Source organism: Lissotriton helveticus, chromosome 3_1 (genome assembly GCF_964261635.1).
Source record: "Lissotriton helveticus chromosome 3_1, aLisHel1.1, whole genome shotgun sequence".
Classification (NCBI taxonomy): domain Eukaryota; kingdom Metazoa; phylum Chordata; class Amphibia; order Caudata; family Salamandridae; genus Lissotriton; species Lissotriton helveticus.
Window position 1 is genome coordinate 626533018 of NC_136061.1, and position 23844 is coordinate 626556861.

Here is a 23844-nt window from a genome sequence, read left to right on the forward strand (position 1 = left end):
CACAACCAATTATAGGTGCACCATTGAAGCAATTAAAGGTATGCCGTTTTTCTGTCTGATCAGGCTACCATTTTGGGTTGATCTTTTCAACAGATGGGCAAGGTTCTTCACTCAAACCTACTCAATCTACACCTCCATACTTGGAAATTGAATAGCGGTTGTTAATTGCATTTATCTGCCACTTGGAATGGTGCATGTCATTGTTGCAACCAGGGGACTTTCACAAATACATTTAAGCTGACAGCTGGAACAAATTTGTGGCCTAGTGTCAAGTTGGGCAAACTCACTCATTACAAGGCAAACTGTCTTGATGTGTTTGTTCTTTGGCCCAGTAGGGCCTTGCAGTGGGTACCAATGTTCCCTCTAATTTTTTTCCTCTGTGTGCAGCAGTGGAGGGTCTCTGTATGCTGCAACCATGGCTATGTGGAGTGGTGTGGCTCACTGATGAGAGGCGGCAGACCCGTAAGCAGAGAACGGCCCAGGACCAGGGTTCAATTCCCGACGCGGCAGAGTCGTGAACCAGGGTCAAAACGGACTCGATAATTCTCGCCTCGGTGCCTACTCTAACCAGGGAACACACTCGGCAACTCTGGGCATTAAGCTTGCCTCATCTCTACAACGGCCCCCCACAGACGCCAGGGATGCCTGGTTTCACCTTGGAGATACCCAGAAAGCGACCATCTCACAGGGAAAACCAGAACGGGTTCCCCAGCGGTCTTCAGCGCCAGGATACTCCATGGAGTCAGTGTGCTTTACAAGTACACCCACATTTACATCTATGTGCGCCAGGAACCACACCGTGTGTGCAGTGCCAAATGTCACTCCAAACGTTCACTTAAAAGAAATGCAAAGATGGTGCATTTCCACACATACTGCACCACGTTAGGAGTCAGACATGGCATCATTTCACAGTTGGAGAGAAACCCTTACGCACATGAACACCTTCCACTGCGGGCCACAACTCCAGTCTACAGCTCGGGCTCATGAGCACAGTTTCACAGCTTGAGAGAAACCCACCTGCACACATACACTTGTTCACAGCTTTCCTAAACTCCTGTCCACAGTCTTAGGCTCATGAACATCATTTCACGGCTGGAGAAAAACACACCTGTACATAAACACCTGGCCACAGCTGGCCATAAACTCTTGTTCCAAACCTCGGGCCCACGAACACTGTTTCACAGCCGAAGAGAACACCCGGCCGGCCACAGAAACCCCTGCCCACACCTGGCCACAAACTCCAGGCCACAACCTCGGGCTCATGAATACTGTTTCACAGCTGGAGAAAAACCTACCTGCACATGAACACCTGACCACAGCTGGACTTATGCAGTAGTCCACAGCTGAGCCTCTCAAACCACCATTTCTATAATGGCCTTCCCAGAGCTTCTCAGATAGAGAAAGCGCAACAACGCAACCGTAACAGCGGTTAGTGCTATACAAATAACATCATTTTCAAAGTTGTAAAGCCTTGAAAGGTCATAAGCCACACAGTTTGCATCAGCCCTTTTGTGGGGAAATTGCTCTCAGAACATTTGATCTGAAACCACAGCTAACACCTGGATGTGTGAGAAAGGAGCAGAGATCAATAGACCGAAAGGATGTAAGAGAGCGGTGCCGAAGGGGTGTGTGGACCCCTACAACACACGGGAATGACAATTGCAAAGTATTTAAAAAGTACCTGAATAATAACGCTTTAGTATTTAATGTGTAAAGCACCCACTGGTGGATTTCACAAAGTTTGGCCGCATCGCCAAACTTATTTGAACTTCACCTGATAGCGAAGTTTCATGCAACGCAAAGTTTTTGAGAGATTACTTTGCATCAAATTCCTTACTACAAGGAGACTCTCCTGCTAAAACTCCTGGTGAGAAATTCGAAGTAAATAAAGATATGAGGGGTGAGTTACAGCAATGGGTTGTGTAGTGAGGAAGAAACAAATGAGCACTGTTCAAAAAAGGAATTACAGAGTTCACAGTTCAAAGGGAGGCAGAATGGTACCTTTAAATTTAAGAGATAACTAATAGAAGGTCATTAACATTAACTTGTTCAGAGCTAAAAGTGTTTAATCGTGAGCAGATACCTAACAGCCACTGAGTATGGAAACAGTCCAGCCCGAACTGCCAGGCCAGGTCCTCCCTGGACTGGAAACCAGCATCCTCAGACGGGTTTCGAGCTATCACCCCATATCAGCAGGCTTGCTTGACTTCAGTGGCATGACAAGCATGGGGCCCACGTCTGGGCATACCTAACCCACTTAGGGTGACGAATACAAAAAGAACAATTGATGGGCGTTTTTTTTGGGGGGGCGGGGGGGATCACCCATCAATAGCCAGGCTAGCTTGAGTAATCACGGTAACTAGAGCACAGTGCAAATCAGACCTCGTACATATTCATCACCTTAATGTTCATAGGGCCGACGGCCTAGATACCCCCTCTTAATAGCCCAAACTACCCTGTTTGATCTACTAAGTACCCCGTTTAACAAACTCATTGATCACTCTGAACTCAACCTCTACTCTGAATACACCGCCATATATTGTACTAATGTTCGTTCCCCCCTTTATCTTAGCCCGGTAAACAACCACTGTGTTCGTGCTTCCTGCCCAATATTTTATGGCTTTTCACTCCCTATATTGTGTGACTCTTTGCTGGACACACCCCTCTACTTGGCCCAAACCATCACCTGCGCGTGCAGACCTGGATACCTCCTCTACTTGGCTCAAACCATCGCCTACACTTGCAAGTCCAGACACCTCCTCTACTTTGCTCAAAATATCACCTCCATTAGAAAGTCTGGACACCTACCGCAAACCATCTCCTCCACTTGCAAGTCCGGACACCTGCCTCTCCCTAGCTCAAACCATCATCTCCACATGCAAGTCCGGACACCTGCGTCTCCCTAGCTCAAACCATCATCTCCCCTTGCAGGTCTGGAGACCTCCTCTACCTAACTCAAACCATCACCTACAGTTGCAAGCCTAGTTAAAACCACCTCTCCCTACACACAAAGCCACCACCTCCACTAGCAATCCCAGAAAGGGCTTCCTCGGTTTGCTGCAGAAAACGTTTAGCTCTGGATAAACATAGAACTTCTTGCTGACAAGATGGAGTTCATCCTCCAAGAGATAGTGTACTCAACTAGCAGATTTATGCATACTGCTTGCCGAGCACAAAAAAAGCAGTAGGAAGTAGTGAGAAGGTGGACATTAACTGGTATTGGGCAAAGCTAATGATTGTGGCTTTAAGGAGCTTGAGCATAAAATACAGGCCTGAACAAATGGAGTTTGCATACATTAGTTAGTGATGGATGGGTGGCACTCTTGTGAGTAAAGCGCGGTGCGGGGCAGATTGTGTGCTTTTATTTAAGTATTCATGTTAATCACAGCTTGTGGAGGGGCTGTGATTAACATGAATACTTAAACTAAAGCACACAATATGCCCAGCACTGAGCTTTACTAACAAAAGAGTACAGCAAGTTTAAAAACACAGCGTGTACTTTCAGAATAAACTGAAAGTACACGCTGTGTTTTTAAACTTGCTGTACTCTTTTGTAAGTAAAGCGCGGTGCATGGTAGATTGTGTGCTTTTATTTAAGTATTCATGTTAATCACAGCCCCTTCACGAGCTGTGATTAACATGAATACTTAAACTAAAGCACACAGTATGCCCCGAACTGCACTTTACTAACCGCCCCAAGCCAGACAGCCAGGCTTACCTGCACTCCGGGCCGAGTCCAGACTCTTCCTCTGTCCACCTCGCATCCAGGAATTGCCCTTTTTTCGCGCCGCTCGCTTTTTTAAAGCAGTGGCGCAAACTGTTTTGCAGGATGTCCTGTGAGTGCGCTCGCTCCACATGGCAGTGCGCGCTTGCAGGAAGAGGTGCACGCGTGCACACCTTACTGGGAACAGTGATGGGTACTAATAAAGGTTACTTGTTGGTCCTTTTAGCCTCTTTACACTCACCGGACCAACCATGGTTGTTCAAGTCCGACCCATATTGTAATGAGGTTTATTAGAGACTTGACTCTCATGTTGCCTCCCAAGCCGTTTCTGATGCCATAGTGTAATGTAACGTGATAGTGGCTGTGGGAAAGTGGATTATTATGTGGTGTGGTTGTCAGCCCTCACCGTGTGATGTTACTATCTCTATCCGGTCCATTTAAGTTTCTTTAATAAAAACCATAGTTTAACCTTGGATAGTTATGCCATAAAGAAGTCTGGCTTAATCAAAGGAACAAAGGTAAAGCATTTAGAAGTACCAAAACACCAGTTGAGTAAGAAACACTTCACAATAAAATTCAATACCAATTTATAAAAATAGTGTGTATTTATCTTTAAATAGACCTCAAAGTGACTAAAATCTATTGAGAGTACTTGGAGATATGATTATTGAAAGGTAGGTAAAATTACTAATCTTTGCAAATGGCTTGTAGCCAATGGGTTAGAACTCTTTGACAAGCCAAAACGAATTGGGAGCTAGTCACAGGGATCACTCGCATCCAGGGTGCCAGTTACCTTTTGCTTTCTGCAGCCTTGAGGGCCTCGGTGCCCTTTTCTCTTTTCTCTTAACACGGTCCAGTCAAGACGTGGTCCAGATGCAGAGGAAGCAGGATGCTTGAAGATTCTGAAGAGATGCAGTGTTCCTAAAGAGGGTGTACAGAGGAGGTCCAGTCGCAACTGGTCTCTCACTTCCAGCAATCTTCATCGTTGGATGTAGGTGAATTACTCTTTCTGGGATGGCCACCAGAGTCCACTATGATGTCGTTCACAGGTCCCATAGGCTTGGAGACACCTCAGGCAGGTCAGGACTCACTCTCCTAGCAGGCACTTTGGCGCTCAGCTGCTCGGAGGCAGTGCCGGGCAGCTCGGCCCTTGAGACTGCAGACTTTTTTCAGCTTTTGTGTTCTGGTGCTGAAAAGGGAGTTGGCCAACTTGCCCTTTGAGTAACTTCTTCTGTCCTGGCGCTACACCTCCTTTGCAAAGTGCAACTGCCCTAATGTGGAAACAAAGTTGGAGATGCCTCTGGTTCAAATGGTGCTGTGGAAACTTGTTAAATAAGGTCTACCTCATGTCTGCCTACTACTGCTGTTAATAGTGGTCTCTAATGATTCAAAGTGTGTTAATCTATGAAACATTCTATGCTGGAGAAGCAAAGGTTACTTGACTTCAGTTACAGTTATCCAGATTCAGTATTTTACATACATTCACATGTTAACTCTATACCAACCCCCTCCCATCTCTCCGACTCTTTCTGGCTATTTTCATTTCGGATTTGGAAATCTAAGTTGTAGATGGGGAAGTGAAGTGCAAAGCCTCTCCACCTCATTGTTTGTAAATTGAATGTTACATTAAGAATCGATGTATGGGCTGTACTTGATGCACTGTTAAAAGGACGTTTTACTGTAACTAAAGAACACATTTCAAGCTTGTGAGTCTGTGAGGTATAACAATGCAGGAGACTTGTATTTAAAGGTAAGTAACCTTTTCACTTTTTTTCATGCAATGCTCCAAAGTGTGCCTCAATGTACCTATTCCATTTATTACTTGGTGACTGTCTTCTGCAATGTTCTTTGTAAATGTCCTTGTGCCCTGACATTCTAATATTTTCTATTTTCAGCTAAACGTGGACAGCAATGAGCAAGGTTCATATGTGGTTGCCATGGAAACATTTACCAACTTAGGTCCTATAGTGGACATGTGTGTGGTGGACCTGGAACGCCAAGGCCAGGGGCAGGTAATGAGTGTTGACCAGAATCCGCTGACAAATGTACTAACCAGAGATTGCTTATCTATGTGCAGAAAAAGTTTGTCTAATATGTACAAGAGCTCTGAGCATGGGCTGTAGTAGTACCGGCCTTTGGGTGCCCGGAGCTGAACTGGCCGGTGGGTGTGTTGAACAGGGCTGGCCAATAGTTGTGTGCTGAGTGACTAGCATGTGACATGTTTGTGTGTTCTGAAAAAGGCCAACTAGCAAATGCTGGTGTGGACTGATAAAGGCTAAGTCTTGTATGCTGGTGAGGACTGAGCAACGCCAAGTAGCGCATTTATGTATTGAGGAAGGCCAAGGGACCAGCTAACGGTGTGCTTGTGGGCTTAGTGAGCAGGGCTTAGAAGAGCACATATGTTGAGCAGAGCCATCTAATGTCTTCACCGACCAAGGCCAGGCAGAGCGTAATTGGAGCAAGGCCTTGTCATGCACAGGCTTTCGAGGTTGACTGTTTCCCTCGTTGGGTCACCTGCTGAAACGTTCATTGTGTTCTCACCTATAAACTTGTGCATCCTGTAAGAAAGCGCCCTCTTTTTGCATGGTCACCCCCACGTTTTGCTAAACTGCTGCTGTACTTTGACTGTACGCCCTGGCATCTGCCAAACAGGTACCCAGGGCCTATGTTCTTTCACTAAACTGCTATAAAAACAAAACCCAATTAGCACTCTTTGGTCACAGGTAAGTCCCTTGTAAATGGTACCACAGATACCAAGGGTACTGTGGCCAATGAAGGCCTCTCAGTGGTGCTGCACTTATTGTGCCACACTTCCGTATACCTACCTACACCTACACCCCCACCCCGCCTCATTGTAGGCTGCATGTTGTGGTGCAGAACAAAGTAGAGTTGACATGGCACATATCCCTGTGTGCCATGCCTACAACCCACTGCCCTGGAATAGGTCAGCCACCAACCCCTCTAGCTTGGTGCACTATACCACTGGTGAGGATACAGGTGCCTGAGCCCTGCAACTGACAGTGTCTAAGCCAATTCTTAGACATTGTTAGTGTAGTAATGCCATAAAGAGTATAAAGTGCTGGGAGTTTACTTAAAACTGGGACGTTTGGTGTCAAACTTCTCAGCTCATTAAACCCACACTGATGCCAGTGTGGAATTTAATGAAAAATGCACAAAAAGGGCATCTTAGAGATGCCCCCTGAAAAATGACCTAACACTAGTGCCCAGGCAGAGTGAGTGGCTGCTCGCCAGCTGCCACCACCAGTCATGTTTCTGGACCCCTGTGTCTAGAGTCGAGGTACTCAGGGGTCTGAAACCATGCACATCCTGGGACGAGGTGGTAGGCCTCCTCCCTCAGGATGGGCAAGGTCTCGAAAGGGGAAGCTTCAAAGGCTTGCCGTCTTTGGGAGCTTCACAAGGCCTTTGCTGCTTCCAGCAACTGGCCCCCACCAGTTCTGACCCCCAATTTGGGCAGGAGAATCTGTCCTCGGTGCCACGGCAAGTATCCGCGCACCGACTCGCACGATGTGTGCAGCTTGAGCTTGTCTCCGGAGCACAACGAACAGGACTGCGACGCGTCCAGATCGTTCCGATCGAAGAAAACACTGTGATAGTCTGGCTCGATGTCGCGAAATGAAGTATCAAATGTCGAATTCACACCGGACATCTGCGGCGAAGAATCAGAGCAAGAATTTGACGCTCAAGGGGAAGAGGAAAACTTGTCTCCATTCCAGAATCAGACTCTGAGATGGAAGACTTGCCACACGGTCAATGTCCCGTGAATACTGAACGCCCCTTGACCCAAACTCCAACTCAGCCAAAATAAAAAGCTTCGGTCCCACCCTCGCCTTCGGCCCACGGTCGGTACCGACGAGATGTTTTTGATGCCCCACCCTACGGCTCGGCACAAAAACACATCACTAAGCCTTCTGGCTCCGTATCGAGTCGGCTAAAGAATGGCATGGAGCCGAAACCTTCTGGCTCGAAGCCGAAAACTGCTTGGTAGCCGAAATCATTGACACCAAAAGTGAAACCTCCTTTGGCATCGAAACCTTCGGTGTCAGTCATTGTATTCCGGCACCCAAACCTGCAGCGCCTAAACTGGAAACTATTCCTCTGAAGCTGCAGGATCTGATTTGCTATGCCCCAACACCCAAATCGGACCTACACCAAATTTACTTTACATAAATCCACAAACAGAACACGTTCTTACTAAATCACCTAAAAACACAAATCTGAGTCAAAGGGCACCCTTTAGCATATTCCTTTGAAGAGGAAGAATGTAGGTACTAACCCCTCTTCACCACCTCTTCCTCCACCTTCCCCTACACCAAGGCCTCCACCTTTACATCACTTACTGATTACACCAACTAACTCTCCGCCACCACCTGATGATGATGATGATGATGATGATGATGATGATGATGGAGATATAGAGGACAGTGTTTTACCAAAGAGCCCTGTGAAGATTAGAACATGGATTTGCCAGACAAGCTGTGCCCAGGACAGAGTAATGGGATGCCTGACACCCCAGGTGGGTGAAAACCTCCAGAAGCTTGCTCCACTTCAAAGTGGGCACCAGGTATAAATACTGGACCCTTAGACTCAACTCAACAAACCTAGGGGTAGTCAGTAGTTCTCAATATTTGGGGCAGTAAACTTAGGGGTAGGCAGCAGTTATAAATATTTGGGGCAGTACGTAGGTGGCCGACTGAACATTAATTTTCGCAAACAATACGTAGATAAAACAGGAAACTAATTCATGCATTCTGCACTCTATCAAAAGAAATAAAGGGGCCATCTTTTAAGCCAATAATGGCATTTATGGCTGCCAAACCCCTGTAGACAGTGGCTTATGCAATCGTGGTCTTAAACGGGAACGATGCAAAATGTTTAGATAACCTTAAACAAGCATGTTTGGCCTACCACAGAATGCATCCGCGGTGGAAGTCCGCCAGGAATTCTGTCTTGTGCAACAAGACATAGGGAGAAGATATGCCACAATCAAAACGTGGTACAACATCTAGTTATATCGATGGACCTTATTACATGATGCCCTATCATATGCACAGAAAGAAGAACCCCATTCTAGCTATGGCAAATATCTGAACACTGCACTGGATTTAAGAAATACAACAGAACTTTTAGCTCAGAACTTTTCTTTCCCAGTTTTTCGCCAGCTGATGAACAAAATGGGCAAAATGCACTCACTTCTAGAAGCCACATCCAAACTAGCTAATTGGTCCCATGCCTGGATGGTTCTTTAACTTTATACAACAGCGAGACCAGCTGAATACTTTAACATAACATATTTGCTTCATTTAAAGCGAAACCTAATGGCCACTTGGTTTGGGTTGCAACCACCATGGAAATATAATGGTCCCAGGACATGTAGCTTATGTGGCGCAGCAGTGTAAGAAGGACTGAACCTGCTGCCCTTAAACTAAGACCCCCAGAGTGACTAAGGACTAGTTGGCTGGCCTTCGTATCAAAAACCTGAGGGCCAGAACTGGCTTCCAGCAACCTTGAAACAACTCCTAGACCGTGCGTTCTGTGAGGCCTGCCCTCCCAAGTGGTGCCATCCCAGTCCTGGACCCTTGGAAGTGGCCCTGAGGTGCTCTGCCAGCCCATCTGTGGATTTGAAAGACCTAACACATCCCCTCCACAGCGCAGCTCCTGCAGAACATGTGCCTCGCCCCTGCTACTCCATACATGGCCCTCGAAATCGACAAATTGTCTATGCTACGCAACACATCACCGACACAGGACTCTGCATCTCTTTACAAACAGGATTAAGGCGCTGTGTTCAGTGGACCTCAGTGGGTCCCTCTCGCTAGCCAACTCTCCATCACGGTCGGCCTGAACTTGTGATCAGATTACCACAGTTGGAGCTTTGTGCTTTTTGGTGCAATTTTTCCTAAAAATGGTAAACTTTCATATCTTTGGTTCTACCGATTGGATTTTTATTTTTCTCTTGATTTGTTTTTTAAAATCTACTCTGCTCTTCTAGGTGGGTATAGCATCTTTCTTGTGTTGCATTTTCATATTATTACTGTTAAATACTTTATGCATTGCTTCTAAGTTAAGCCTGACTTCTGTGTACCAAGCTACCAAAGGGTTGAACTCTGGTAAATTTGAGGTTTGCTTGGGACTTCACCCTGACAAGGAAAGTGGTTGCTGCTTGAGTAGATTACTCCAGTAACCCAATTTCTCACACCCACATATTTGGTGATATTTCTGTGTTTCAAATATTAGTTTTTATAAAGTATATTTTTCACATTAAATAAATGGAGCTTGAATATGTTTAGTCCACCAAATTATCTTATAATATATATCAGAAGAAATGGCCTCTCTGAAGAAGAGCTAAGATAAAATACAGTAGATATATAAATATAAGGAGGTGTTACTCCAGGATCTGATAGAAACATCTAGCCGCAGATTCCTTGCCTTTTAACTTCCAGGCGTCCGGCTGTATTCCGAAGTTTTTCTTAGCATTACTCCTGCACGCCTGTAGGTGGCGTAGGTCGACACTGCGTGACGTCCTCATGATGTCTGCTTCGTCAATCTAACCTCCACTCGGGCACGCTGACGTAAATTCTTTTCTTTCCCCGCCAGCCATTGTAGAACTTACCCTCTGTCATGCTTTGACAGACTTTTTTCAACTTTTTGTTGACTTCTTTTGGTGGGCGAGGAATGTCTAGCAAAAAGACCTCAGGGTTCTAGCCGTGTGGCGCCTGTCACCGCACGCCAAGTTGGTCACTGACCCCCACTTAGTATGTCTCTGGTTCCTTGAGCGCGACCACAACACAGTCATGCTCCGAATGCCAGGCCATGGCACCGAAAGATTTGAGGGAGCAGTCCCGAAAGCTTATTGCGACCGCCTCAGAAGTTGCCCCATTGTTCTCGGTCCCGGTCGAGAGGAAGGTCCGAAAACCGCTCCGGGGGATCGAAATCCTCTCCTTCCAAGTAATCAGGTAAGGGGCATCATAAAAAGCACAAAAAGTCAAAGCGTGCTTCCTCTTTGAAACGTCTGTCACTTGATGAGACGGAGGAACCTTGGCATTCGAAGCCCCGCTCTGCGGAGCAGATGCCTGGGTTGGCTCGCGTTTCCCTCCCTTCCTGGAGCTGGGAGCGATTCCCGCCCAACTTAAGGAGTTCTATGACCCCATTTGCACCATATTTGGGCGGCCTGTGTCCCTGTGAGTTCAGTGCCGTCAGCTCTGGCCCCGAACACCTCCTGGAACTGTTGTCGTGTCAAAACCAGAGCCAGTTGCACCTCCACAGCAATCTTTCCTACCGCTGCTTAGGTTCTCTGAATCGCTGGTGCCCACGGAGTTGTTCTTGCGTCCATTTACTCCGAGACCGGCGCCGACTGAGCTGTGCAACTCCATTCCATTTAACCTGCCCTGTTCTAAAGGGTCAGAAATGGATGAGGAGGATTGGGAGGTAGAGCAGAATCCAATAGAAATCCTGCAACCCCTGGACATAGACTGCTTTGAGGAACTGGGTAATGCCAGTGGCCTGGACACCTTCCCAGTTTCTGGCATGCTGCCTCCCCGCAACCTGGCTACGGAGGAGGGGGCATCATTTGCTATGGTGGTGTGTAAGGCTGCAGAGGGCTTGGACCTGCAGTGCCCTACGGTGGCCATCAAGACTGTCTTGACAGAGGTCCTGCAGCCTGGTGTCTCCAGCTCGGAACCCTTGCTCAATCAATCATTTGTAAAGCGCACTGGTGGGGGTGGGGGTGGGGGGGCAAGCGGCGCTTCTGATCGAACAGCCAGGTCTTGAGTATCCTCCTGAAGGTCACGGGTCTTGGGTCTGTCGTAGGCTCATTGGGAGGGTGTTCCTTGTCTTGGCGGTGAGGTGGGAGAAGGATCTCCCACCGGTGGTTCTTCTTCGGATGCACGGGACTGTGGCGAGTGAGAGGTCGGCGGAGCGTAGCTGGCGGTTGGGGATGTAGAAGGTGAACCGTCTGTTGAGGTAGGCTGGGCCGGTCTTGTGGAGTGCCTTGTGTGCGTGGGTGAGGAACTTGAAGGATATCCTCTGGTTGACGGGGAGCCAGTGCAGGTTTCTCAGGTAGGGGGTGATGTGGCTGTGGCGTGGTACGTTGAGGATCAGTCGTACCAAGGCGTTTTGGATGTGTTGTAGTAGTTTGATGAACTTGGTCGGGGCTCAAGCGTAGAGGGCGTTTCTGTAGTAGTCTGCTGCTGACGAGGTCCTGGGTGACTGTCTTTCTTGTATCTGTCGGGATCTATCTGTAGATCTTGCGGAGCATGCGTAGGGTGTTGAAGCAGGAGGAGGAGACAGCGTTCTTCATCCAGTCGGCGACTGCTTTCATTCCTTTGTGGAGGTTGGCTTTGGCGGTGATGGGGTCCTTGGTGAGGGAGAGAATCAGCTGAGTGTCATCGGCATTGGAGATTATGTTGAGGTCGTGCTGCCAGGTTACGTGTGCGAGCGGGCCATGTAAATGTTGAACAGCGTCGGGCTGAGGGAGGATCCCTGGGGTACGCAGCATATGATCTGAGGCTTTTCAACGGAATGGGTGGAGGCGGACGCTCTGGGTTCTGCCGGAGAGGAAGGAGGTGGTCCAATCCAGAGCCTTGTCTCGGATCCCTGCGGCATGGAGGCGTGCGTGTAGTGTGCAGTGGCAGACGGTGTCGAAGGCGGCAGAGAGGTCTAGGAGGATGAGTGCTGCGGTCTTGCCGTTGTCCAGCAGGGTCCTGATGTCATTGGTGGCGGCGATGAGGGCAGTCTCGGTGATGTGGTTGCTGCGGAACCCTGACTGGGAAGGGTCCAGGATTCTGTTTTCTTTGAGGCATCGGGTTAGCTGACTGACTGTTTTCTCGATGACCCTGGCCGGGAAGGGTAGCAGAGAAATGGGCTGGAAGTTCTTGAGGTCTCTTGGGTCTGCCTTAGGTTTTTTGAGTAGGGCGTTGATCTTGGCGTGTTTCCAGATCTCTGGGAAGGTGGCGGTCTCGAGGGAGAGATTGATGACATTGCGCAGGTGGGGTGCGATGGAGCTGCTTGCGTAGGAATGGGTCTGACAGAGAGCCGGAGTAGATTGTGCGCATAGTTTTGATGGTGTCTTCGATGCTCACGCTGGCCCAGGCTAGCAGGGGGTCGTGGTTGGTCTGTTGTGTTGCTGTCTGTTGGGTCTGTCTGGGTGTTGAAGCTGTCGTGGATGTCTGCTATCTTGCGTTGGAAGAAGGTGGCGAGAGTGTCGCACAAGGCTTCTGACGGCGGGATGTCGTTGGTGTTGGAGCTGGGGTTGGAGAGTTCCTGCATGATGTTGAAGAGCTCCTTGCTATTGTGTGCGTTGTTGTCGAGGTGGTCTTTGAAGGAGGTCCTCTTGGCCGCCCTGATGAGGTGGTGGTGGTTGCGGATGGCATCTTTGTGCTGCGTGGCTGTCCTGAGTTTGTTCACTGTGCCATTTATTCTCTAGTTTCCGGCAGGCTTGCTTGAAGGCTAGGAGTTCTGGGGTGAACCAACTGGCCCTCTTTCTGGTGTCTCTGTGGGGGGGTTTCTTCAGCGGGGTAAGGGTGTTGGCGCAGTCCTCGATCCAGCATCTGAGGTTGTGGGCAGCGTCGTCTGTGTTGGAGGGTTCGGTGGGTGGGCTGAGAGCGAGGTTTGCGTGTAGTTGGTCTTTGGTGATTGCTCCAGCAGTGGCGGGGTATCTGTTGGGTGGTGTGTGGTAGGCTTCTGGAAGGTGAAGTGGATGCAGCGGTGGTCGGTCCAGAGGAGTTCAGTGATGTGGCTGACGGAGACGTGCGGGCTTTAGGAGAAGACTGGGTCGAGCGCATGGCCAGTGGAGTGGGTGGGCGTTGACGAGTTGCTTCAGTCCGAGGTTGGCGATGTTATCGATCAGGGTTGTGGAGTTGTTGTTGTTTTCAAGGTCAAAGTTCAGGTCTCCGAGGAGGATGTAGTCTGTGGAGGTCGGGGCGTGCGTGCTGATCAAGTCGGCGATGGAGTTGTTGAACTGGGGGCAGAGTCCGGGGGGAGTCGGTAGACGAGGGTGCCTCTGAGGGTGGAGTTAGGGTTTGTGTGGACCTGGAAATTCATGTGTTCGGCGGTGCTGAGCGCGTTGTCGGTGCTCGTCGAGACCCTGATGTTGTTATTGTGGACGATGGCGATTCCTCCTCAGACTTTGTTGGTGCGGTCTCGGCGGGTGCTCTTGTAGCCGCCTGGGATGGCTATGGCTATGGCGATGTCTGGTGCGGAGGAGTCGGTAAACCAGGTCTCTGTCAGGAAGGCGACGTTCGGGGATGTTGTGTCAAGCAGGTCCCAGAGCTCGACGGCATGCTTGCGTGCGGAGCGGGTGTTCAGTAGTATGCTTCGGATGTGGTTGGGGTCTTTCTTGGCGGGTGGTTCGTTGGCTCTGAGGCTGGTTTAGCTGCAGTTCCGGCAGGTGAAGGGGCTGTCTGTGTTTCGGGGCGGCCTTGAAGCAGGTGTGGCTCCGTCCGGATTTGATCGTGTGCAGAGTGCTGACGTCGTAGTGGCAGCGTTCGTCGTGGCGGGTGCTCGGGACATTCAGTGAGGCCTTTACTGCCTTCTTTCTGGTCACCTGGTCCAAGCCCAGCCCAGAGGCCCCTGTGAACAGAATGATTGCCCGCTGCCATCTCCCTATTACAGGCGACCCAGTTTTCCTCACCCCCCCACCCCACCAAGCTTGGTGGTTCAAGCTCCCCTTTCCTTTGGCACGTTCCCTTCCGCACCACCGGACAGGGAATCCAAGAGACTGGAAAGCTTTGGGAAGAAAATGTTAATTTCCACCAGTGTAGCATTGCGGTCGGTGAACACTGCATGCCTTTTGGGCCGTTATTCACATTCAATAAGGAACACAGTTGTGCAGGTGCTGCCCAGAGTCTCGGAGGAGGACTGGATTATATGCTTTCAAGCTATTTCAGATTGGAGGAATGCAGCGAAGTTTGCCATCCAATGTGGCTTGGACATGACGGAATCGCTAGGCAGAGCAATTTCTTCACCACGCCTGGCTGAGGACGTCTGGTTTTTACGGGGGCTGTCCAGACTAATCTTATAGACTTGCCCTTTGATGGCTCCCGACTCTTCGGAGACCAAGCAGATTGAGCGTTTCAAGGACTCACAGGCTACGGCCAAGTCCTTGGGCCTCGCCACTAAATCCCAGACGGTCTTTTTTTTTTTGCTCCTTTCGTAGCTATGGAAGGGGCTACCAACCACACCAACCCTGTTTCGGCCAGAGGGCCTGCAAGTTAACTAACCTCTGCAGGGCCGTGGATGCATTTCACCCTGACCCCGAGGGTCGGGAGCCAGAAGCCATGATCCCCCTCCTCCACTGCAAAACCCTCCTGGTCCGATCCCCAGTATCATTCACGGCCAGTTGGTGGCAAAATATGCCATCATATCCACCACTGGCGAGACATCACCTCAGACTGGTGGGTGTTGCACATAGACCGAAGGGGCTACTCCCTCCCCTTAGATACTACCCCTCCATCCATGCCTCCAGTGTACGATCAGCTGATGGAGGATCACCTTGCCTTACTCCGGGAGTCAAAACTCTCTTAGGAAAGGGTGATATAGAGAGGGTTCTCGGGCCAGAAATGGGTTTTGATTGTAACTCCTGCAATTTTCTGGTCCCAAAGAAGGATGGAGGTCTCCGTCCTATCCTAGACCTCAGAACCCTCAACTACTTTCTCAAAAAGGAAAAGTTCAAGTTGCTCAACCTAGCTCAAGTTATGTCTGCCCTTGACCTTGGAAACAGGATGGTAGCGCTGGACTTGCAGAATGCCTATTTTCATATCCCCGTCCTGCCTGCCCATAGTCGCTACCTGCGGTGGGCCATGAGCACTTTCAGTTTGCCATGCTCCCTCTCAGCCTCACCAGTGCCCCTTAGGTGTTGGTGGTGGTCGCAGCTCATCTGCGGACATCAGGGGTTCCAGTCCACCCCTATCTCGACAACTAGTCGTTGTAAGCGGTCTTGTCCCAAGCAGTCATCTCCCACCTCCAGACTATGGTGAACCTCCTTCATTTGCTGGCGTTCACTATCAACATGCCAAAGTCGCACCGGATTCCCTCTCAGACACGCCCTTTCATTGAAGTGGTTCTGAACATGGTGCGGTTTCGTGCCTACCCGCTCGAACGGTGAGTCCTGGATATTCAGGCTATGATACCGAAGTTTCAGCCTCTTTCCTGGATTTCGGTAAGAATTACTTTGAGGCTGATGGCACTCATAGCCTCCTGCATCCTGCTAGTGGAGTATGCGGGCTCTGCTGTGGGAGCTGAAGTTCCAATGGGCACAGCATTGAGAATCTCACTGACCTGGTTCAGATGTCGGAGGGCACTGTGAAAGACCTGCAGTGGTGACTGACAAAACCTCGATTAGGTCAGAGGCAGACCCCTCTCCCTTCCCCACCCATATGTCATAGTAGTGACGGATGAGTTTCTTCTGGGATGGGGCGGCCATCTGGGGGAGGTGGAGATCAGAGGACTCTGGTCTCTGACGGAAGCCTAGCTCCATATCAACCCGTTGGAGCTTCGGGCAATCAGATTAGCACTGAAAACCTTTTACTGTCTATCAAGGGAAAGCTGGTTCAGGTGTTCAGACACTACCGCCATGTGGTATTGCACCAAACGTGGTGGTGTGCGGTTGTGTACTCTGTAAAGAGGCCCTGCTTCTCTGGACTTGGCTACATCAGTGCATTTCCCTGGTGGTTACATCTGGCCGGTTGTTTGAACGCCAGAGCATACAAGCTCAGCCGAAGGTGCCTTGCCGATTACGAATGGCATCTCCATCTGGATAATGTCAAGGTCTCAGCGGTGGGGAGAGCCTTGGTTAGATCGATTTGCCTCCAGTCAGAATGCGCAATGTCAGCAGTTTTGCGCGTCTGAGTTTCCTGGGCAGCTCTCGCTCAGCGAAGCTTTTTGACACAAGTTTAGCTCCGGCCCTACTGTATGCCTTTCCGCCCATACCTCTCCTACCCAGAATTCTCAAGATCAGGAACGAAAGGGTACGAGTCGTTCTTGTGACTCAGTGCTGAGCACTGAGAGTCTGTGATTCCCAGCTTCTGGCTAAGAGCATCGATCCTCTGATCAGGCTTCTGCTTCGGGAATATCTTTGGTCGCAGCCGCAGGGGATGGTCTTCCAGCCGAACCTGTCCACTATCTGCCTCCTTGCGTGGAGATTGAGCAAAGCCAGCTTTTGACCTTCCTCCCGAAGTCTGCGAAGATATTTTGGCAGCCAGATGTCCCTCCATGAAATCGGTATACACCTGCCGGTGGAACAGATTTTGTAAATATTGTACAGAATGGTCTATTGACCCCTTATCTGCCACTCTGTCAGATATTCTCCTGCTTTTCCTTTCCTTGGCCCAGCAGAGCTCTGTTGTGGGCACTCTGAAGGACTACCTTTCGCCCCTCTCAGCTTTTCTTGGGCTGCCATGTCAGCCTTTACTTTTTAAGTTGCCTTTGGTGCAGAGTTTTTTGAAGAGGTTAACCCATTGTTTCTCCCCTTCTCCTTTTCTTATGCCACAGTGGGACCTAAATGTGGTCCGTACTTTCTTGATGTGTGCACTTTGAAGCGCGGCACAACTGTCCTCTGGTGTTGATCACTACAGCATTAAAGCAGCATTTTTAGTGCTAATTACATCTACCAGAAGTGTGAGTGAACTGCAGGCAGTGTCATCACAGCCTCCTTACCTAACAGTCTTTCGGGGCAATGTGGTACTAAGAACTAGAGCATCCTTTTTGCCCGAGGTTGTAACTCCCTGCCATCTGAGACAGTCCGTTACTCTGCCCACTTTCTATGCACCTCCGCACCATTCCAAAGAGGAGGGTCTCCATTATCTGGACCCAAAAAGAGTGTTCAGGTTCTACCTTGATGGTACAAAGATTTCTGATTGGATGGCCAACTGTTTGTAGGTTGTGTGGGAGCAAAGAAGGGGTGTGCCGTTGGGTTATCCTCTGTATAAAAATTTGTTACGCCTTGGCAAAGAAGCAGCCTCCCGAATGCCTTAGGTCCCATTCCACCAGGGCGAAGGCAGCCTCCACAGTGGGGTTCCAATTGCTGTTATCTGCTAAACAGCCACATGGGCATCTCTGCACATGTTTGCCAGACACTAATGTCTGGATTCTCAGGTTCTCAGAGAGGGCCTGTTTGGCCGCTCTGTTCTGCAGGATTTTCTGATCTAAAACTTTCCGCAGTCCCACCTCCGGGAGAGATATTGCTTGGGTAGCTGTTCAAAGGTAAGAAATCTGCGGCTGGATATCTCTATCAAATGGAGAAGTTACTTACCGTCGGTAACGCCTTATAGAGACCTAATCTAGCCACAGATTCCTTACCGACTTATCCATCCCCCCCGCACTGCAGAATTATTTTTAGTGTCAGGGATGTTCCCCTTCATGGCCCTGGCTGTCTTTTTAACACACCATGGTCAGTCAGTTCATGGCTTCGCGCTTCTGGTGTGGTAAGTCGTAAAAAGTAAGGACGTCAGCGCGCCGGAGTGGTGGTTATATGGATGATGTGTATGTCATAGCAATGACTTGCACTATGCTGACGATGTGACGCGAAGTAGAGTGCCACCTACCGGTGCTCAGCGGTATTGCTAAGAAAAATCTTAAGGGCCTTTGACCTTCTAGCCTGACGCCTGGAAGATCAAAGGTAAGGCATTTGCGACTAGATCATGTCTCTACCGGATAAGGTGTTACAGAAGGTTAGTAACATTCCTGTGTGCCAGGCCCACAGACACTGCATGCAGTATGGGTAAGTCACCCCGACAGCAGAACTTACAGCCCTAAGGCAGGGTGCACGATACTACATGTGAGGACATTTCTCCATGAGCAGATATGCTCCTGTGCTGGTCAGCTCTTTTGATGCCAGTGCAAGTGAACAAGGAAGCCATTTTAATTACATTTGCTGGACACTGGTGGAAATGAGTACCTGAGCAACATGATGGCTAAACTGAAAATAGGGACGTTTGGTATCAAGCCGGTCGTATTAATGAACCCACACTGATGCCAGTGTTCGATTTATTAGTACATGCACACAGAGAGCAACTTAGAGGGGCCCCCTGAAAACCTACCTGTTACTGGTGTGCTGACTGACTGGTTTTCGCCAGCCTGCCACCAGAGACCAGTTTGGCCTCCAAGGGGGAGGGCTTTCACTCTCAGGTGGTCAAAAACAATGTTTGGTTGGCCAGATGGTGTTTACTTACTCCCCCTCACACAGTATGACCTGCAGTTTAGTATTCCAAGGCAGGGGTTGCTTCCAAGAGCCCACCGCCCTAACAGGAAGCCAACCCCTTTGTCTAGAGCCCTTTGGCACCTGTTCAGGCAGGAAAATTAGCTAGACAGATAGGCATGTCCACCTTCAGGCTAGTACCACCCCTAAGGTGGGCTACCGGAAGTGGAGGTGACTTTTTAAAGTTAGCCTTCTTGGTGATGGCAAACTTAGGAACTCTTGACAGGGTTATGCCCACTTCCCAAAAGTAGTAGTCATATAGAGGGCATAGTGACCCCAGGGAAAGGTAGCCTATTGGCTACTACCCTACACTGACACCCCTAAATTCAATATTTAGGGGGGCCCTTGGCACCAGAGTACACTAAAGAGCAGCAAAAGCAAAGACTGAGAAAGAGCAACTGACTTTGGCGCAATTAGACTGGGAACAGCAGATAGCCGGCAGGGCTGAAGCAAAGTTGCCTCGTCCTGCAAGCTGTTGTGCCTCCAAAGCCTGGCAGAGCTGCCTGCCTTCAACAAAGACACATGGGCTCCCTTGGAGCAGCTGTGCTGCTCTCCTGCAAACTGCAGGCACCTAGAGAACTTAAAGGACTCTGGAACCACCGAAACCCGCTGCAGCCAAGCATCACGGCACTCGAACCCCCCCAGCCCGAGTTAAAGTGGGCCAACGGTGTTGGCGTGCTTCCTCAAGCCCTCTAGAGACAAAGTGCACTTTGGCTTATCCCCTTGTGAACTCTTTGCTGCCTGCAGTTTCTGTTTGCAGACACCCTCAATTGCGAGTGCTCCCGGACGAAGAAATCCAACACCCCATTGACCCTCTGCACCTTGCCATCCTGAGGAGAAGAGGACCACCGATGTCCCCATATTCCCTAGCATTGCAAAACGTGAACCCTCTGGTTGGTTCAACCTGACTGGCCCCCAGTCCAAATCTGCAACCTCTTTTCCCCCAGTCCAATCGCCATTGTCTAACTTTTGACACCTGATGCAATATTACACCACTGCACCCAACTGCCCTCATCTGCTGGAGGTGGCCTACTGGTGCTGCCGTGGACCTTGCTCCATATTCACCTTAAGTCTAGGAGATTGGTCTCGCAAGCTGCTGTAGTCTCCCTGAATGCTGTACTTGTTTTTCCTCCAAAAGGTTAACAGTGCAGCCTTTGAAAGTGTTGACTTTTTAAACATAAAAGTTTATTCGAGGCCTGTGAGCTGTAGATCACATGCTTTGCATACTCCTGCCATCTAGTGTTGGGTCCGGATGTTTGCAAGCTGTTTTTCTTCTAAGAAGTCCTTCCAGTCACAAGGTAGGCGCCTCCTACTTTCGGTGATAATGTGCATGGGCATTGACTCCTTTGTTCGATTTTTTTTTTTTTAAATTTTTTTTTTTAATTTTCCGTCATCAGGTTCAGACGTGTATTGCAGCGCTCCGCTTAAAAATAGTTTCTTGGGGGTTCCCCTTGATGCGCAATCCACTCTACCCGCGACGGTATTGTTTCGAACGCGTATCCCACTTCTCCGCGTATCATATTCGTCTAGCAAAATCTCTATTTCGATTGAAGATCTTAGTAAAGACTTCCGGCCTAACCGCATCGATCCACTTCGCAGTCGATGTTTCGGACTCCATTCAAATTCTGTCTTCGCTGCCGTGCCAAGTATCCGCGCACCGACACTCGCACGAAGTGTGCAACTTGTGCATGTCTCTGGAGCACAATGAACAGGACTGCAACGCGTGCAGATTGTTCCGATTGAAGTAAACACTGTGTTCATCAGGCTCGACGTCGCGAAGTGCAGAGTCAAAATGTCAAATACTTGCAGGACATCTTCGGTGAAGAATCCGAGCAAGAATTAGACACACAAGTGGCCGAGGAAGAACCAGAAGAACTTGTCTCCATGCAAGAATCGGACTCCGATATGGAAGACTACTTGCCACAAGGTCAACGTTCCGTGAGTACCGAACGCCCCTTGACCCAAACTCCAACTCAGCCGGAAAAAAAGGCTTCGGTCCCACCCTCGCCTTTGGTCTACGATCTGCACCGACAAGATGTTTGACGCCCCACCCCTCTGGCTCAGAACTGAAACATCACCAAGCCTTCCTGCTCTGGATCGAGTCGGCCAAAGACTGGCACCGAGCAGAAAACCTTTTCGGAGCCGAAATCATTGACACCATAAGTGAAACCTCCTTTGGCTTCGAAACCTTCCGCGCCGAAAAGTTATTCTATCCTGGCACCAAAATCCTCAGCGCCCAAACCTAACACTATTCCTACGAAGCTGCAGGATCCGATTTTCGACGCCCCAACACCCAAATTGGACCTAAAACAAAAAAGGAACTTTACATAAATCCACATATGAAATCATCTAAAAAAAAAAAAAGCAAACCTGAGTCCAAGGACACCCTTTACTATACTCCTTTGAAGAGGAAGAATGTAGGTACTAACCCCTCCCCACCTCCTCTTCCACTACTTTACCCTACACCAAGGTCTCCACTTTTACACCACTTATTGATTACACCAACTAACTCTCCGCCGCCACCACCACCACCACCACCAGATGATGATGGAGATATGTGGGACCATGTTTTACCAATAGACCCCTGGAAATATTACAAGGATTTGTCTACAGACAGCAGCCCAGATCTTTACCCTGCAAAGCCTTCCCCTCCTGATGACCATGTAGGAGTTACTAGCTAGAGCTGCAGAATATCATGCGTTAGTTACACAAGGAATCTCTAGAAAAGATTTCCTATTTGAAATGCTTAGTAGCACACAGAGGGCTAGCCACACTCTACCTATGCTTAAAGATATGACGAAATATGCCGCTGATATCTTTAAAGACCTCGTGCGTGCCCGCATTCTCACCCTCAGAATTGATAAAAAATACGAGCCTGCATCCTTGGAACCAGTCTTTATCAAAGAACAGTTACCACTAGACTCCTTGGTGGTCTCTAATAACTGTAAACATACCAATTCACAGACTAGAGGAGATGCTCTCCCTCCAGACAAAGAGTCAAAGCTGTTAGACTCCTTCGGTAAACTAGTAGCCGTCCAAGCAGCCCAGTGTTGACGTATTGCCAACACCCAGGCCCTGCATTATAGATGTGATAGGGCACACTGGGATGAGATGGAGCAATTGCTACAAAACCTCCCAGATGAACACAAAGCAAAAGTTCAAGATTTAGTCCAGGAAGGAAAACTCCTATCCAATTCCTCAATTAGATGTGCTTTAGATGCTGCAAACACCGCAGCTGGAGAAATAAACACTAGTGTGTTAAGAAGACATGCATGGTTGAGGATTTCTGGTTTCAAACCTGAGGTACAACAGTCTATTTTAAATACTCCTTTTGACAAGGAACATCTCTTTGGGCCCAAAGTAGAAAAGTCAATAGAAAAATGAAAAAAGACACCGAAGTAGGCAAGTCCATGGGAGCTCTGCAATCTCCCTCTAATCGGAGCTCCTATTGTAGAAGGTCGAAAACCATGTCCTCAGACAATACTGTCGCCTCTTACAAAGGCAACAATTATTATTCCTCTACAAGACACTTCTTTAGAGGTGGATACTGAGGCAACAACAAAGGTTGGGGCAGGGGTTCTACACCATGCAATTCCCCCTCCCCGAACAAGCAGTGACTTGTCTACACATCCCCTGGATCATTTAACACCTGTTTGGGGACATCTAATACAATTCCTCCCCATTTGGCAATCTATCACTACAGAGAAATGGGTGTTAGGAATTATCCAACATAGTCATTGCCTGGAGCTTAACACAAACCTCCAAACATTCCACCACGTTATCACAAAATGTCACCAGAACATTTTCATCCACTTCAGCAAGAGGTCCAATCTCTCCTGTCCAAAGGAGCCATAGAACCTGTGCCATTACAACAGCAAGGAACAGGCGTGTGCTCCCTGTACTTTCTCATCCACAAAATAATGGCTCCTTGAGACCTTAGACATCGGGGAACTAAACCTCTACATACTATCAGAGCATTTCCACATGGTGACACTTCAACAAGTGCTCCCACTTCTACAGCAGGGCGATTGTTAGGTGTACTCTAGACTTAAGACGCATATTTCTACATTCCAATTCATCCCGCTCATTGCAAATACCTTAGATTCATGATAGCGGGTCATCATTACCAATTCAAAGTACTACCATTTGGAGTCACCACTGCTCCCAGGGTATTTACCAAATGTCTGGCAGTAGTCTCAGCAAATCTGAGAAGACAACACATCCATGTCTTCCCATACCTTGAAGACTTGCTCATCAAAGCCAGCACTTACCAAATGTGTCTCCAACACACTCAAACCACAATTCACTTACTTCACCAACTACAATAAATGTGTAGAAGTCTCATCTACAGCCTTCCAACACACAAACTTATCTGGGTGGCATGATAGACGTTCAAAGCCAGGATTCACAGTATTTGGTCCATTCTCACTCAATTTCAGCCCAACCAATCATTACCAGCAAAAATATTCATGCAACTGCTAGGAATGAAGGCCTCTTGCATTTTAATTGTTATTCACGCAAGACTTCACATGCACCCCCTTCAACAATGCTTAGCAAGTCAGTGGAACCAGGCGCAGGTTCAGTTGCCTGATCTAGTGTTGGTGGATGGCTGCACCCATCGCTCTCTGCAGTAATGGAACCCACAAAATGTATCCAAAGGGCAGCCCTTGCTCGATCCTATTCCACATACCCTGATAACTGCATATGTGTCGCTCACTGGTTGGGGTGCTCACCTACAAAGTCACACAATAGAAGGATTATGGACTCTAAAGTACAAGACCCTCCATATAAATCATCTAGAGCTACTAGCAGGGTTTCTTGCGCTCAAAGCCTTTCAAACTCACCTAATAGGCAAAACTGTCTTTGTCCGCACAGACAACATGACAGCTGAGGGGGACTCTCTCCAACT

At 48.8% G+C, this 23844-nt stretch overlaps 1 protein-coding gene across 1 annotated transcript in view; it reads left to right on the forward strand.

Moving 5' to 3' along the window:
- DDB1 (damage specific DNA binding protein 1) overlaps window positions 1-23844 on the forward strand; it is a 1014306-nt gene that overhangs the window by 173086 nt on the left and 817376 nt on the right. Inside the window, exon 9 of the mRNA XM_078680637.1 lies at window positions 5620-5736. Coding sequence (XP_078536763.1) covers window positions 5620-5736 — 117 coding nt within the window. The remainder of the gene's footprint in view (window positions 1-5619; window positions 5737-23844) is intronic.